At 34.6% G+C, this 15,000-nt stretch overlaps 1 protein-coding gene across 4 annotated transcripts in view; it reads right to left on the bottom strand.

Moving 5' to 3' along the window:
• Nucleotides 1-1,353: 1,353 nt before the first annotated feature.
• LOC125649149 (son of sevenless homolog 1-like) overlaps nucleotides 1,354-15,000 on the bottom strand; it is a 24,217-nt gene continuing 10,570 nt past the window's right edge. For 2 of the 4 annotated variants that reach the window (XM_048876403.2, XM_048876405.2), the window contains 19 exons: nucleotides 14,894-15,000; nucleotides 14,333-14,443; nucleotides 14,086-14,184; nucleotides 13,850-13,980; nucleotides 13,169-13,299; nucleotides 12,738-12,926; nucleotides 12,071-12,194; nucleotides 11,800-11,883; nucleotides 11,264-11,476; nucleotides 10,881-11,006; nucleotides 10,166-10,322; nucleotides 9,880-9,981; nucleotides 9,129-9,284; nucleotides 8,430-8,612; nucleotides 7,749-7,860; nucleotides 7,426-7,595; nucleotides 5,927-6,043; nucleotides 3,837-4,062; nucleotides 1,354-3,684 (listed from right to left, as the gene is read on the bottom strand). The exon at nucleotides 14,894-15,000 is cut by the window's right edge and continues 34 nt beyond it. In XM_048876403.2, coding sequence (XP_048732360.1) covers nucleotides 3,317-3,684; nucleotides 3,837-4,062; nucleotides 5,927-6,043; nucleotides 7,426-7,595; nucleotides 7,749-7,860; nucleotides 8,430-8,612; nucleotides 9,129-9,284; nucleotides 9,880-9,981; nucleotides 10,166-10,322; nucleotides 10,881-11,006; nucleotides 11,264-11,476; nucleotides 11,800-11,883; nucleotides 12,071-12,194; nucleotides 12,738-12,926; nucleotides 13,169-13,299; nucleotides 13,850-13,980; nucleotides 14,086-14,184; nucleotides 14,333-14,443; nucleotides 14,894-15,000 — 2,906 coding nt within the window. In that variant the 3' untranslated portion in view covers nucleotides 1,354-3,316. The remainder of the gene's footprint in view (nucleotides 3,685-3,836; nucleotides 4,063-5,926; nucleotides 6,044-7,425; nucleotides 7,596-7,748; nucleotides 7,861-8,429; nucleotides 8,613-9,128; nucleotides 9,285-9,879; nucleotides 9,982-10,165; nucleotides 10,323-10,880; nucleotides 11,007-11,263; nucleotides 11,477-11,799; nucleotides 11,884-12,070; nucleotides 12,195-12,737; nucleotides 12,927-13,168; nucleotides 13,300-13,849; nucleotides 13,981-14,085; nucleotides 14,185-14,332; nucleotides 14,444-14,893) is intronic. The other 2 variants (XM_048876404.2, XM_056164409.1) reach the window with 1 other exon arrangement.

Raw genomic sequence — 15,000 nt, 5'->3', positions numbered from 1 at the left:
GGCCTTAGGGGCGGGGCAAAAACTGCCCCCAAATGACAAATTTTCAAAAATCTTCTTCTCAAGAACCACACACATATAAGGAAAACTAAATACAAAGTATTGTAGAGCAGGAAGGCCTCTACCAAAATTGTAAATTTCATGATTCCTGGGGTAGGGGTTCTGACCCCAAGGCGGGACCAAACTTGTTATATAGTGTTTATGTCTAAAACACTTAAATAACATTTTCTTTAGTGCTTTTGGTACTAACTTGACACTAAATGGATAGAGTAGGTAGTCTTTCACCAAAATTGTAAATTTGATTTTCCCCAGAGTAAGGGTTTGACCCCAGGGTGGGGCCAAACTTAGTATATATAATATTTATATGCAAGTTTGCCGATACTGTGTAAAATCTAAATGCATACTTAGGAATAGCAGAAGGATGTACAAAAAATGGTGAATTTCACAACCCAAGGTTATGACTTTAGGATGAATCCAAAATAATCATATATTTTGATGTTTTAATGTTAATGCACCTATCATTTAAAGCCTTTCATCAGTGTATGCACTTTTGAGGGCAGTGAAGTTTTAAGAACACATTTTGTTTTATACTGTTGTTGAACATTAGAATTTAGCCTAGATATTCAGAACAGGAAATTTTTTTCTAGATTTCATAGCCCATGGATTCACTAGTATTCAGGTGACCGATAAGGCCTGTGGGCCTCTTGTTCAAATAAAGGGGCAAAACTCCTGCAAGAGAGGTTGAAATGGATAAAAATTGCAACATGATCTAGAGTGATCCACAAAGAAGCTACATAGCAAGTTTTAGCTTAAGAAGGCACAGAGAAATTAAAATAGAAATACCTGAACAAACAGATGTACTGTACCATATAACGTCCCATCTAAAGATGGACGTATGAATATAAACTTTAAACCCATCCTGTGGCCCCACAAAGATCCCCCAGGTCATGGCATGTTGAAGCAAATCTACACCATACAGAGGAAGTTTGCAGACTCACTATTGATTCTTGAGAACATTTTTAAAGAATTTTCCTATAAACTCTGAACCCCCCATTTTTTCATAAGTACCTGATGAACTCCGAACTTCCAAACATTAAAATAATACTCCTCCTCTAGCTATGGAGACCTTATATCAAGTTTCAATTGGTACTAGAGATCTATATCATTCGTTCATACGAGTTGACAGACACAAATATCCCACGATTTCACCACAGCATTGGACAAAAATAAAATCTATTGGTTATCAATTCTAGCTGGTTAGTAAAAGTTATTCCCCCTCATTTTTACTGAACACAAATCTCACAGAAAATAAAGTTTTTTGAATTTCCTGATCCAAGATTAGAACACAGAAGTCTCTTTTAAGCGTATTTTAAGTGTTTTATTTCCAATAATGAGAGAACATATTTAATACTGATTCAGGATTGGCCATTTCTTTGCCATAAATCACAATACTAACATATTTTTCCCCAGTATAAACCCATTTTTTCACATTACATGTGTTTTCACTGCTTGTGATATCTGTAACTTTCTGCACCAGCACCACGAACATTGTAAAAAATGTCAGATCAAACATACTCTTTGTATGGCTCTTTGCCATATCTCTTATCTGTACACTTGTCTACATGTGTGAACATAATCAGAATTACAATTTGAACACTTACCACATTACAAATGTTTTGTATGCTACAGCAAGTATTATAACTAGTATTTCAAGCAAAATAACAACAATGAAATATCACTGCAATCATCTACATGTAAACAGCTATTTGAAGTCTTTGCAGCAAGTTGTACCATTTGACAGGCACTCTGGACCGTCATGACAAACAATGTTTTCAGACATTTTATACTCACACGAAAAATTCTAATTTTGTGTCTTTCCTTGATTAAAATAAATCAGATTTCAACCAAAATACAGAAACATACATCACACACAGCCTTCTTATCCAACATTTAACTCTCTCCACAACATTCAGCTGTTTAACTTTAATGATGAAATAAACTAATATACTGGTGTCCTCTACAGGTGGTGCAATGTAAAAGTGCGACTTGGCCAACATAACATCTTAAAAAGTCATATCCTTGTGTGTCTGCAACATGCTTTGTAGACGAAATAAAACAGCAAACTAAATTTAAATAAATATCACCCCCCCCCCCCCCCCCCAAAAAAACCCCAACCTACCAAAAAGCAAAAACAAATAAGAGTTGTTCACAATAAAAAAAAAATTCAAATTATAGCACACACAAAAAAAATGCACATAAGAAATTTCCACTTAAGATATTCCAGCGTTGTGATCTATGGCCAAGACTTGCCTCCCCTAATCAGTATAACTCCTCCCACAGGAAAAGTCAATTGTCAATCACTTTCAATTGTCAATCACATTCAACATGAATAAAACAAATTCATTATGGATTATATGCTGACATCACTGTATATTTAATCTGAATGACTCCTTCAAAATGTTCCTTATCAAGCAACAATGAAAACAACAGAATTATTTTTTTTTCTTTGGCAAATTCATTGCAAAATTCAACAATGTTCAACATCGATATAGTACTACAGTAATCTGCTCAGCACATTAGCACTAGAAAACAATCTGTATCACATGAATGACATGCTATAGCCACACCTCTCGTAACTTGTGAATATTTATCATATTCAGCACCTCCCATTTCATAACATGATAGGCATCAACATCTTATTGGCACTTAAAGAACTAGGATAATATCAGCTTACTGCTCCATAGATGCTTTTCATACACTCACTCAAACAGCATGTTCTTGACAATTTTCAAATCATATAAAATACCTTTTCACTACTCACAACAGAAAGTAAAATTTCTTTGTCCAGAATCTCCAAATGCTATTTCCATGTTGAGCACTACTATGACAGGTCCTGTGAGCAAGTGAATTTCCTTTGGAAGGAAAGCTTAATGGTAACATCCATGTTTTGAATTGTCACAAAAATGAAGGATTTCAATCTTAATAATGAATCTGCACCAAAATTTCCAGAATCTGATAAGTGAATGGGCCATGAATTTCACATTTGTTGAATTCTGTGCAAAGAAATGCGCTCTGTTGGAACAAAGTCCACCGTTTGCATTTCTGCAATAAAGAAACTCTGAATAAAGGCTTTGTAAGTACTTTTTAGTACAGCCCAATACCTTTTGATTAAGTATTACATTTTTTTCCATTCTCTTTCGAAAGTGACAAAGGCACAACCATGCACACTGAATTTTTAAATCTGGAATGATTTCACATGAAATCATTCTTTGGTGAACATGAAGAAAATATTGCTGAGAAGTGGAACACAGTTACTGCCCTAGCTACTTTTCTGCCTCGTGTGATGAGTCAGCCTGTAGGTTTTAGGGGGTAGCTTTGGGATACCCTCATCAGTGTCTCTATTCCCATTAACATGATGGAATTCCGACTGGCTAGGACTCCTATGACTTGGTCGTGGTAGTGTAGCACTTGGTGGTCGAAAATGCTGGGTTGTTTGAAAGTCATGCCGTGGAGGCACAGGAGGGGGGATATTCCGAGGTGGAATGGGAGGATCTGTTTCCCTTCCTGGTTTCATACGAGGAGGAAGAGGTGGGGGAGACTGAAAGTTTTTGCGATCCCCGTGCGTCTTTGGAGGAGGCTGAAGAGGTGGTATCGCAGATAAATGACTAGCTTCATTTGACTTGTGTTCTGAAAGTAAAGTTAAAATACATTCATTTTTTTTCTTCCACAATATACCATTAAATTATCCGACAATAACCAACACAAACCAACACTTGGTATCAATCAAATTACACTGCTACTGAACTTAATGAGTACACAAGTATACACATTTGTATTACCTGAATTACCTGGCTTTGTGGGAGAGGCAGGCTCAAACACATCTGTTGGGGAGCAGGGAGGGGAAGTTTGTAGAGGGGACTGGGGCTCTACTTCCTCTGTGTCGTTGAGGATTCTGTAGCCTGTGCCACCTGAGGGCAGCAGAGGGAAGAAGTGACCCCTAGTGGAGGTCCTCATGGCATTTGGCTTAATACCCGGAGACTTCAAGGGATAATCAAACCTTTTGGGCTGCAGAAAATAGATTAAAGTATATATATGAAACATCATTCCTTTATTCAAATAACACATGTATATCAGTATGTAGTAAACCACTTTGGTATTCCTGCTAATCAGTGGGCTAAAACACAAAGGACCATATTTCTAAACCACTGTTACCTGTATAATCATGTACAGGTAACTCTCAACGGCTTGATCTTGTCAATCTCTAGAAGAAATCTTGCTGTGTCAACACCCCCCCCCCCTCCCCAATAAATTTAAGCAAATTTACTCTTGTTCCCAAAACCTCAAAATCTCATAAAATAAAATTTAAGTCCTGTTTTATAAAAGCCTTTGAAAATTTACTCTTGATAAAAAAACTGGAAGAATAAAATTTGTTAATGCTATCAGTCTTCGTGACTGGTTTTAACCTGGAATAGTTTGATTTATCTGGAAAATGCTTTAATGCATTGGCACTCTGCTTTATTTCAAACATGTAACAAACACCCAATGCCAATACAGCCATGTGGCTAATAAAGTTAACCTTTCAATAGAATCTAGTACATGTAGTCCTAATGATAAAAAGAAATATGAAGACATGTTAAAATTTAAAGTGGAACTTCAGTTTATATGAGTTAGACTGTGAAAAGAATGAAGTGAAAAGGAGAGAGGCTGTGAGAGAAATAAAATGAGATCCTATGTACAAGAATATTATTGAAATAAAACTCGATTGAAGTTGGAATAGAATATTTTACATTACACTACTTATATATCAGTGCATCATATAATGGATTTTAAAATACATTTTTGAATTAATAGTACTCTAGACAGAATCTACAACTATCTATTGCAAAATTTATTACAACTGATGGAATTTCCTTCAGATTGGCAGAACATTCAAAGCATCATCAGTCCATGTGACTGGCACAAAGTTCTTAAAAAGTGTCAGTAACATTGGATTGGTAGTAAATGCCCGACACAAGTTACATGTACTTAAATATCAGTCCTAATGGCCAATACTAAATTGAGGATATAAGTCCTTTTTTCTCTGGCAAGGAAAAAATGGTGGCCATGTAGCCCATAAAATTTCATAAATATTCATGTGGGTTTTATTTATGCTACATGTATGTATGCAATTACATTAAAAATCAAAAAAATAAAACCACCACAAAATACCAAAAGTATTTGGAAGTAAGACTTCATCTAAAAATAATGATTTTACCTCGGCTTATTCACAGTACTATATACTGACTATTTAAAATATACTTGCTGAACTTTACTACATATAAGATGGAGGAGGCCTGGACGAAGCAATCACTATGTATCAAGTAAATTTAACTATTTCTTTCATTTTTCAAACATGAATCTGCATCAAGTACAAGTATGTGCAGTGTGGCATACAATGCATTAGCAGTCAGTACATGTAATTACGTGCTTCTGTGTACAGGGATTTAAATGATTACTGCTAGAAATGCACCTTTGATCATAACAGATTGTTTTGATAGACAACCATCATCCCTGAATCACATATTCACTAACTCCTAATTACAAGTGGAAGTATTACAGGACAAAATCTCATGATAAGAATCATTTACGGTGAACACTTATCCGAAGGTAAATACATTTTATATAAGATACGGGAGGTATATGTAATTCTTGTAAGCGTGAAATAGGGAAATGGAACATGGAGTATTTAAAAGAATTCGTCCACAAAAGTAAAACCATCACGAAATTTCAAAAGATAAAAATCCTGATATTTTTGCCCGGCAAAATTAAAGTCCTTCACAGTATAACAACAATAAAAGCAAAACAAGTCAAACAGTTCTATAGTGAAATGTCACAGCAAAAGAAAATGGGATTTCCTATCTAACCCAGACACTTTGTACAATGTACTTACGAACTTTTGGAGTCGAAGTGTCCCTCGGGGTTCAATTTTCAGTGAGCTCTCATACAAGTGATCATTGAACTCTTTCTCCGTCATGTTTCCCAGTGGATTCAGGTTCTGAAAGAACTCCTGTTAAAAGAATGATATTGCTTCACAATTTTACCATACCGAGTTACCTTCTAGAACAAGAGCAACACTCATGCTACAAAATACACCTGTCCCACACATTCAATAATGCAGTAGTAATCAAAGAAATGACCAAGATCTAGATAATCCATTCTTTGGTTTGACGGGCATATATAAAAACCAGTCTCATTTTCAATATTGAATTGAAATAAATTTAACCCCTCTCTCCCCACCCCCAACATGTGTTTGAGAAACACTATGTCCTCGGTAGTCACCATTCAAGAGTTACTATCAAAATTAATGAGATTTTTTTTAAAGTTCTGAAATCAGGATTAAACTTCAAGGTCATGGTCACAAGATCAAATATCATGGGATCAAATGCAAGGTCTTGTCATAAGGAATATATATACAAAATATGAAAGCTTAAATAGCTCTAGAAAATTGCTATGTTTACCTTCCTTAAAAGTAGGTCAAACTCCAAGGTCAAGGTCACAAGGTAAAAAAAACCAACCCTTTAGTACCAGAACATGATGTTGTTACAGGGAATGCACATATCAAATATAAGAGCCCTATCATTCAACATTCAAAAGTCATGAGCAAGGTATTTCAGAAAGACAGACAGGTCAAAAAACAATATGCCCTCCAATCCTAAATAGGGGCATGAAACAGTGGAGTTATGCATAATTTACTAATAGTTACTGCAATTCTGTGACTAAAATACCATTTTTTCACAACAAACTTATATAAAACATTCAACTTCCTGATATCTTAAAGCAACATGACCAGCTTGCAAATATAAAGTCCGTATAAAAATTTTGTTTGCAGTAAAACTGTATCCATGTTCTTCTTTATCGAAAGTTCAAACACAGCCATTTAATTACACCTCATGTGATATTCAGAATATCAGGAAAACAAATAACAAAGCAATTAAAATAATTTTGGCAACATCAAAATCAATAAGATATTCAAAAAAAAAAAAAATTGGAAAAAAAATTTATTTAAGATATTCATAGCCGAAAAAACTTGTAGAATGTACAAAGATGAATCTTTTTGTCAGCCATTCTATAAATAGAGGTCGAGTATGTTAAAATGTGTAGCAGATAGCTTGATGTCACTTGTTAATCAGCACATGTTACTTAAATTTAGTTTCATTATGATTTCTTGATTAATGGTAGTACATGTTAAAACATATTTTGTTATATTGTCATAAATGTGTAATACATGCAAGTGTTGATCTTGTAAGGTCTTTATGATACACAAAGGAAATTTAAAATGGTTGGTCATGTTCCTTTAAAATTAATTCATTGTGAAACAGAAAACGAAACTTTGGAGACTATTATCCAAATAACTGTAATTCCAATCCCTTTTTTTCTCTGGTCACTAACCCTCATTTCCTGCTCTACGGTCAGACAGTACGGCTGGTTCTGATATTGCTGAATCTCTCCAGTTATTTCAGCTACTTTCCGTCGCTTGCTAAAATTTATAATGTCTGGTCTGTTTTGCAGAAAATCTGGATTGCCCTCTTCCGTTAATAAAATGTTTGTTAAATACATACCTGTCAAGAGAGTGAAATAAGTACACAAGTGAAATGTACATGTATGTTGAGCATGAGAAAGAAATTTACATTACATATATATATACAAATACACTTCATATTCTATGATAACTAAAAGAAAATATTTTTTTTTTTTTTAAAAATTGCACTTACCAAGAAATGGAACACATGGGGGATTTATAGATCGCAGTTTTTCAATGTATTTCTTAAAATGGTCTGCATTAAGCTCTTTGGCATCTTCAAACTGCTTCCTGTAACTTACTTTCTACAATTTAAAGTTAATCCTTTAACACAGAAGAAAAACTGTTGGGAAAAGTTAAATGTCGTTATCAAAAATTTCAAATGACTCTGCTATCTATGCATTCAAAGGAAAAATCCTAAACATTATCAAATTATGTGTTGCACATTTAAGACTATGAAAAATTTGTGCTTTAGTCCGCAGCAAAAGACATGCATCGATCCACTGTTGATGCATGATTTCTACTAAAATTTAAGTTGGTTTGTATTGCATGTATTGCTAAAGTACATAATTTATCCTTAAACTTCTTGACAAACAAATGCACCTTCAATAGCTATGAAACACAATGGGCCCTGGAGTGTCAAACTCCCATGACCTTTACAAATAACCAGTCTGGTTTGTCATGAGACACTGACCTTGACTGTGTACTCTCTGTTCAGTAATAGTTGCGCACAGATAGTTAGATATACAGTACAAAAAGCACTATGCCTTAAAGAAGAATTTCTTTTCAGTACATAACATAATTTTGGCACAGAGTTGAGCACTACAGCAATAATGTTTACATATATAGTTCATAAAGACAAATTGTTACTTACATCTAATGTATGTTCCAGTCTGAAAACAGACGCAGAATTTATTGCACTAACGATTTCTAAAACACCATTAAAATTGTTCAGTTCCTGAAACACTAACATAATTTCCATAGTTCTATTTACAACCGCTACTCTTTCCTCAAAATTTTCAGTCTCTATAATACACTTCTCAAGCCAGCATATAAACTGAAAAAGAAAATAAAAATTCATAACAATTCAAAGAAAAAGTAAATTGCTAATAATGTCAAGTTACATTAAAAGCTAAAACACTTTGGTATAAATACGCAAAATAAAGATCATTACATTATGGCAGCCAACAAAATTGTATTGTTTTACCACACAAATACAAAATGTAAGGTATATTTGTAAATACTGAACATTTCATTGATCTCTGAAATCATTCCTTAAAAACGGGACAGAATCATAGGAAGTATAACAACATTAAGAAATGTTGATATTTGTGAAGCACGTTACATGTTCAGTGTATATTACCGATACTGTTGACAGGTATAACCACCACAATACAATTTTACCAGAAGTGGGTATTCCTAATGTTGATGGCTCCATGTAATATTTTTCCACATTTTCAGACAATTTTTATCAAACGTTACAACAAAAAGACTTAAAATAGTCAAATTTGAAAATCACCGAGAGTAACAAACAGCAGTGGATGCAAAACTTGTCAAATAGTGCTGCACTTACATTATTAGTAAAACTGATCATTTTGAGAAGATTGGGTGAAGAAGTACTCTTGTTTTCCTTCGTCCATGTACAACCCACAAGTTCTGACGGCTGAACAGCTCGGTACAAGTCAAACTCTAGCAGTGTCACCTGTCTGGCTATCTCAATCGGGTGAAGCTGAAAAACAGACAAAAGCATTTTCAAATGAAGTACTCATTTGCTAGAGTTTTCCTGAATTTTACATCGTACAACCACAAAACTTGTACATGTAGATACACTAGAATTTTTTCACAATCCTTTTAATTCGAACAATAAAATATGTTCAAAACACACAAAACTGCACATATAATGCTCTTCGAAAATTTTGGATAGGCTTTCTACTTTGTCATCTATTTTATTTCCCTCCAACAGGGTTTACTTTCACGAATATTCAATGTAACATGGAAACACCTTTCTCTGATCAGTAGTACATGTGAATGATAACAGTAACAAATACGACATTCCTCAGAATCACGCGATGTACAGGTATTACAACATACAGTGGAATCATCACTGTTCAGGGAGAATTGATGTTCGTGGATTTCGTGGGTCACTCTTACCCAAGAATTTACGTGTCCTCGAACATTTCTACAACCAAGTAGAGTTATCTTTTCTAGTGACAATGTATCGCTTATCCACGAAATTATTACGTCCCCACGAACCAGCAAAATTTTACTTACCCACGAACATCGGCCCCACGAATTAAACTGATTCCAATCAAACTAGAGATTACCGTTAACAGATCAAACTGTTCTTTATCCTTTGTGAGGTGCCATTCTGTAGTTGGGGCTGGTTTGGCATGAATAATATCTCTCTCTGTACTGACGCTTTCAAACTGAAACCATTCATTTTACATTTTGTTATTATAAATTAATCAATTTAGAGATCCTCTTCTCAAATTGTAATTTACAAAAAATCTCTGTTAACTGAGATATATCTCTGCTCATCCAATAAACAATCTTCGTCCGTTAACAAGTTTCAACTCATCATTAAATGTGCAATGTCTCTAATTGTCTTACCCGTCTTCGGATAACCTTGAGAATAGACTCTGCCATTTTCTTCATTGCTTTGCCCTTAACATTTTTGAGAAACGTATTCAGTTTGAACAACAGAGTTTGGTCTCTCTCGAAGTCATAGTAGTGGTGGTCCACCCAGTGACGTAAGACATTTACAACCCTGCAAATACATGTCTATATATAGTACGGCGTAACCAACCCTGCAAATACATGTCTATATATAGTACGGCGTAACCAACCCTGCAAATACATGTCTATATATAGTACGGCGTAACCAACCCTGCAAATACATGTCTATATATAGTACGGCGTAACCAACCCTGCAAATACATGTCTATATATAGTACGGCGTAACCAACCCTGCAAATACATGTCTATATATAATACGACGTAACCAACCCTGCAAATACATGTCTATATATAATATGGCGTCACCAAGAAGCACATAAAATACAAATGATCAAAATTTGATTTTTAGCACATGTACCTATCCTATGGAAATATCACACACAATCTGACTAAGTGGGAGTACATGGATGTCTTGAAATTTTGCTTTACACTACTGCATTTCAATGCAGTCCGAGAGATCTAGCTTAAAATTAAGTATCATCAGTTCAACTAAATTCTGAATCTTGCTCAGGTAGATTGCATTATATACATGTACATTGCATATGATGACTTAAGTGATATTGAAGATTCATATTAATTCATACAGTACCTAAATTGCACAGGTTTAATATATTCCTTGCGGAATTTCTTGAGATCATCTTTGATTCGCTGATTAGTATCAACATCCTGATTGATGTCGATCTTCAGGTTTTCTGGAGGATCTGGAATATTGAACCTGCAATCGGACCAAACCATTATTAGAATAATAAACTGTCTTCAAATGGACATCACAATCATTTTCTCTCTGCACTAACTTCTTCAGTAAAGCTTTGCATGGCAATAAGAGTTTTTGCTAGGTTTTTTTTTGGAAGGGCGTGTGTGTGAAACATAAAAAGAAAGGCAGCATTGAAAATATTGTATAAATGAGTAAATACTTTGTTACTATGACAGAAGAGAGAACAGTATCTCCATTATGACCAGTGAATTCATTACCTCTCAATAAGCAGATCCAGAAGCTGTAGAGGCGTACAGAAGGACCTAAATGTGGTGAGGAAAGTCTTCACAAACTTCGGGTCTGCGTACATGTGGTAGGTCAGCCTCTCTATCAGCTTCAGAAGTGTGCCCCCCTTAATGAGGGGGATCTCTGTGGGGGAGGATCCAGTCTCCTCCATCACTATGTTATCTGTAGTGTCCTTATGTGCAAACCTGTAACAAAATGCTGACAGTTCTAGTTTAATTGTGAGGCATGAGGATGTTCACTTCTTCACCAGTATATTCATTTTGTTATCCAATTGTAAACGCACCAAACAATGCAGCTTAAATATACATAATTCATACATATATATTGACAATTCAAACATGGTGAATAGTTTTGACAAATGTGGGGATAAAAATTTTCACGGCATCTACAAGAGAGGTTTTTAAAATAAAGCTTTTGTGGACTGAATCCATGCTCATAAATGCATCTGTTCCTACTGCAATATCAGATAATGTATACATATGTAATAGATTTAAATCAAACTCTTAACCTGTAAGTCTCTGGAGGAGGAAGTATAAGAGGCCTGTCTCTCTCTTCCTCCTTTAAGATGCTGTCCAATCTCCTCTCTAGCATACTGCAATAAACAAACATTCAGTTTTTTTATATGAATAAAAATTCAAGTATAATATAAAATGTACATACATATTATGGAATTGAATCCTGGATTACTGACATATTTGACTTCTCTGCTAATAAAAAGCATACCCTCATATTATGGTCATGATATTTACACAAAAAATACAACAAGTATGCAATCTCACCTCCTGGTCTGCAGAGATATCAGAGCAGCCATCCAGTTACTTTTCTCCTCTGCAGACTTGGCAGTTAACGAGACACTATTATTGGGATGATCACGAGGTACTATCAAAAACCAATTCTTTAGTTCTGGAATAAACACATACTACACTGCAAATACATGTGAAAGGAAGTAAAATGCAAAACGGAATCACTACTTGCCATTTCTACACACAGAAAATCTAATGCAACTTTAATCCTACGTCCATCAAAATTCCATGTGAACACTGCAAATTTACTTTTGAATCAAAATTTGATGCATACACATTCAGAAAAAAATACAACTAATGTTATTGCTTATATCAGTAATCAAAATTGTGATGAAAAAAATAATAATAAGAAAACAAGAAATCTCATTCCACCGCCTTTAATATGCAAATAACCATGTGTTACACAAGCATATTTCATTTTCACTAGTTTTAATACTATGCATCATTCTTGCTATTTAAACCCAGTGTAAATTTACAATACTTAGCAGATATGAAATGTCTTTAATATATATTTAAATTATATTATTTAAAAACTTGTTGGTATATAAGTATTCTCAAAAAGTTAGAGAACTGCAATTTAAGAATTACAATAAAAAAAGTTGTTTTTCATGTGAAAAAAAAAAAATCTCAATGTTAATCCTACCATCTGTGTCATCTTTATCTCTGATCTCCACCTTCCGGATGTGGAATTTCTCCTTCAATTTGAAGTCTCCCGTTGGGTAGGTCACAGAGGATCGCTTAATGTTTGGTTTACACAGGATAATCAGACCATCAAACAGAAACACGTGTCTCTCTGTTGGTTTACTTTTTGTATGTTTCATAAGAACCCCATCTGGAAAAAAAAGTTGTTACAAGTCAAGTTATAGTAAAACTCAGAATCTAGCAAGTAATATCACTCGATTTTATATTAAAAATTCTGCTTTAGTTTTAAAATTTTTGATAAATACATGTACACTCTCACATAATTTTTCACAATTTTTCATACTGTGGCTACCTGCATACATTTATTTAGTAACACACAGTACAAAGATTCAAAAACCAGTGTTTTTCACAAAGGAAATTGGCATTCATTACCAAGAATAAATTCACTACAGCTTTGCCAGATATCCTTGCCCTCCCATCCATCAATGCTTTTCTGCAGCTCTGACATTTTTTGTACTACCTGTTGTATACCAGTTCTGCCTTGCAGTCTCAGGGATGTTTCCCTAGAAGAGAACATTATGATATATGCACCACTTTAAGGTACACAAACTGATAGAACACACGCATGAAGTAATATGTTACAGCGTTTTCCCTTTTATATAACTGGTACTAATAAACAGTACCATACCCGATGCCAAATACAATCCATTTCCCCCAATTTTTAGGCTAAAAAATGCCCAGTAACAAACTTCTTCGATGCTTGCTTTGTTAAAACACGAGTTAACTAATTTCTTTACTTCCTGGTGCAGGTTTGTAAAATTGTAAACTGTGAATACTTGTTTATTCCTTAAAATATGGGTAATTCAGTGTTTATTTTAAAACAATTGCCATTTGTTGACATGAAAAAAAAATTCCCAATTTGTTGTATTTTGACATTATTTTCCCCAACTTATGGGTATCAGTACCATTCCCATATGGTGCAACCCTCCCCCCCCCCCCCCAAAAAAAAAAAGAAAACAAGTAACCAAAAAACACTGTAACACTCCTGCACTTTCAAATGTCAGAATGATGTCATAATTTACTGCAGTGTACACGTATGTCAAATTTACTCACCAAGGTTTTGTTCTCGGTAGATTGACATTTTTGATCTTGCTTTCCAAGACTGATCGTAATGATGCTAACAACCCATTGGCCTGTTCCAAAAATTCAAGATCTTCTTCATTCTGACTCACATGTGTTAAACCCTGTAAAACATGTAAACATAGACGTATATTTTTGTTAAATACATACATCAAACATGGAAGAAAAGTCAAAACTCTGTCCACTACCAGTGTTTACACATCACCTACCTTTATGACTTCAAAATAATGAAGACAATGGTAGATTGGCCCTAGTAGTAGCTTTGGCAAGACATATTTGACAGCATCTTTAAATCCATGACCTTCATCCTAAATAATTAGATTGCATTTTACTCAATGCACTACAGAGTTTTCATATTGTCTCTGATGATATACTGTGTAAATACAAAATTAAGAGTTTTTAAAGATGACATGAAGCCTCTGAAATGAAACCGGGCCCCTATTTGTAATCACAAACCTCCAGAGTTTTGTTGAGATCACCTCTCTGCATCAGAGTGTAGAGTCTTTCTTTCCCTCTAGGAGACAACATGTCATCCACATACTTCTCATACACACTGAATTCCTCCTCCTACAAAGCCAATTCATCTCAATATCACAGTCATTTAAACAACAAATGAAAAATTGAGATCAATCAATCACTCCTGACTTTGAGTAAATAATTTAATAGATAAAGAATAGTGTTTGCTTCATCCATACATATGCTCTACACACACTCCATGCAACGGTTCTAAATCAGATTTGCCAAATTAATAGTTCAGATATAAAATTACTTTGATGCACATTACAGGTCAATATTAAACAAAGGAACTGTCACACACACACACACACACACACAGTAGGTATACATACCAGGTAACTATATTAAATTATCCATGCATACATGTATATTCCAATTCCATGTATATTTTGTTGCATGTATTACTGCTGTATTACACCCTTTTCAGTCTCTGAAGGCTACACACACACACTCATAGACTAAGGAGACTGTAATAAACGATATGCTGTGTTTCCATTTTACCTCCGCCATGTCTAGGAAACATATCCCCACTGTCAGCGTCTCGCTCTCAGCAGCAACTTCCACCTGTTCCTCTACAGAACTCAGCAGATTGGCAGTGAACTCATAAA

This window comes from Ostrea edulis, chromosome 5 (assembly GCF_947568905.1).
Source record: "Ostrea edulis chromosome 5, xbOstEdul1.1, whole genome shotgun sequence".
NCBI lineage: Eukaryota > Metazoa > Mollusca > Bivalvia > Ostreida > Ostreidae > Ostrea > Ostrea edulis.
Note: the sequence above shows the minus strand (reverse complement) of the source record. Positions and strands in the feature narration are given on the sequence as shown.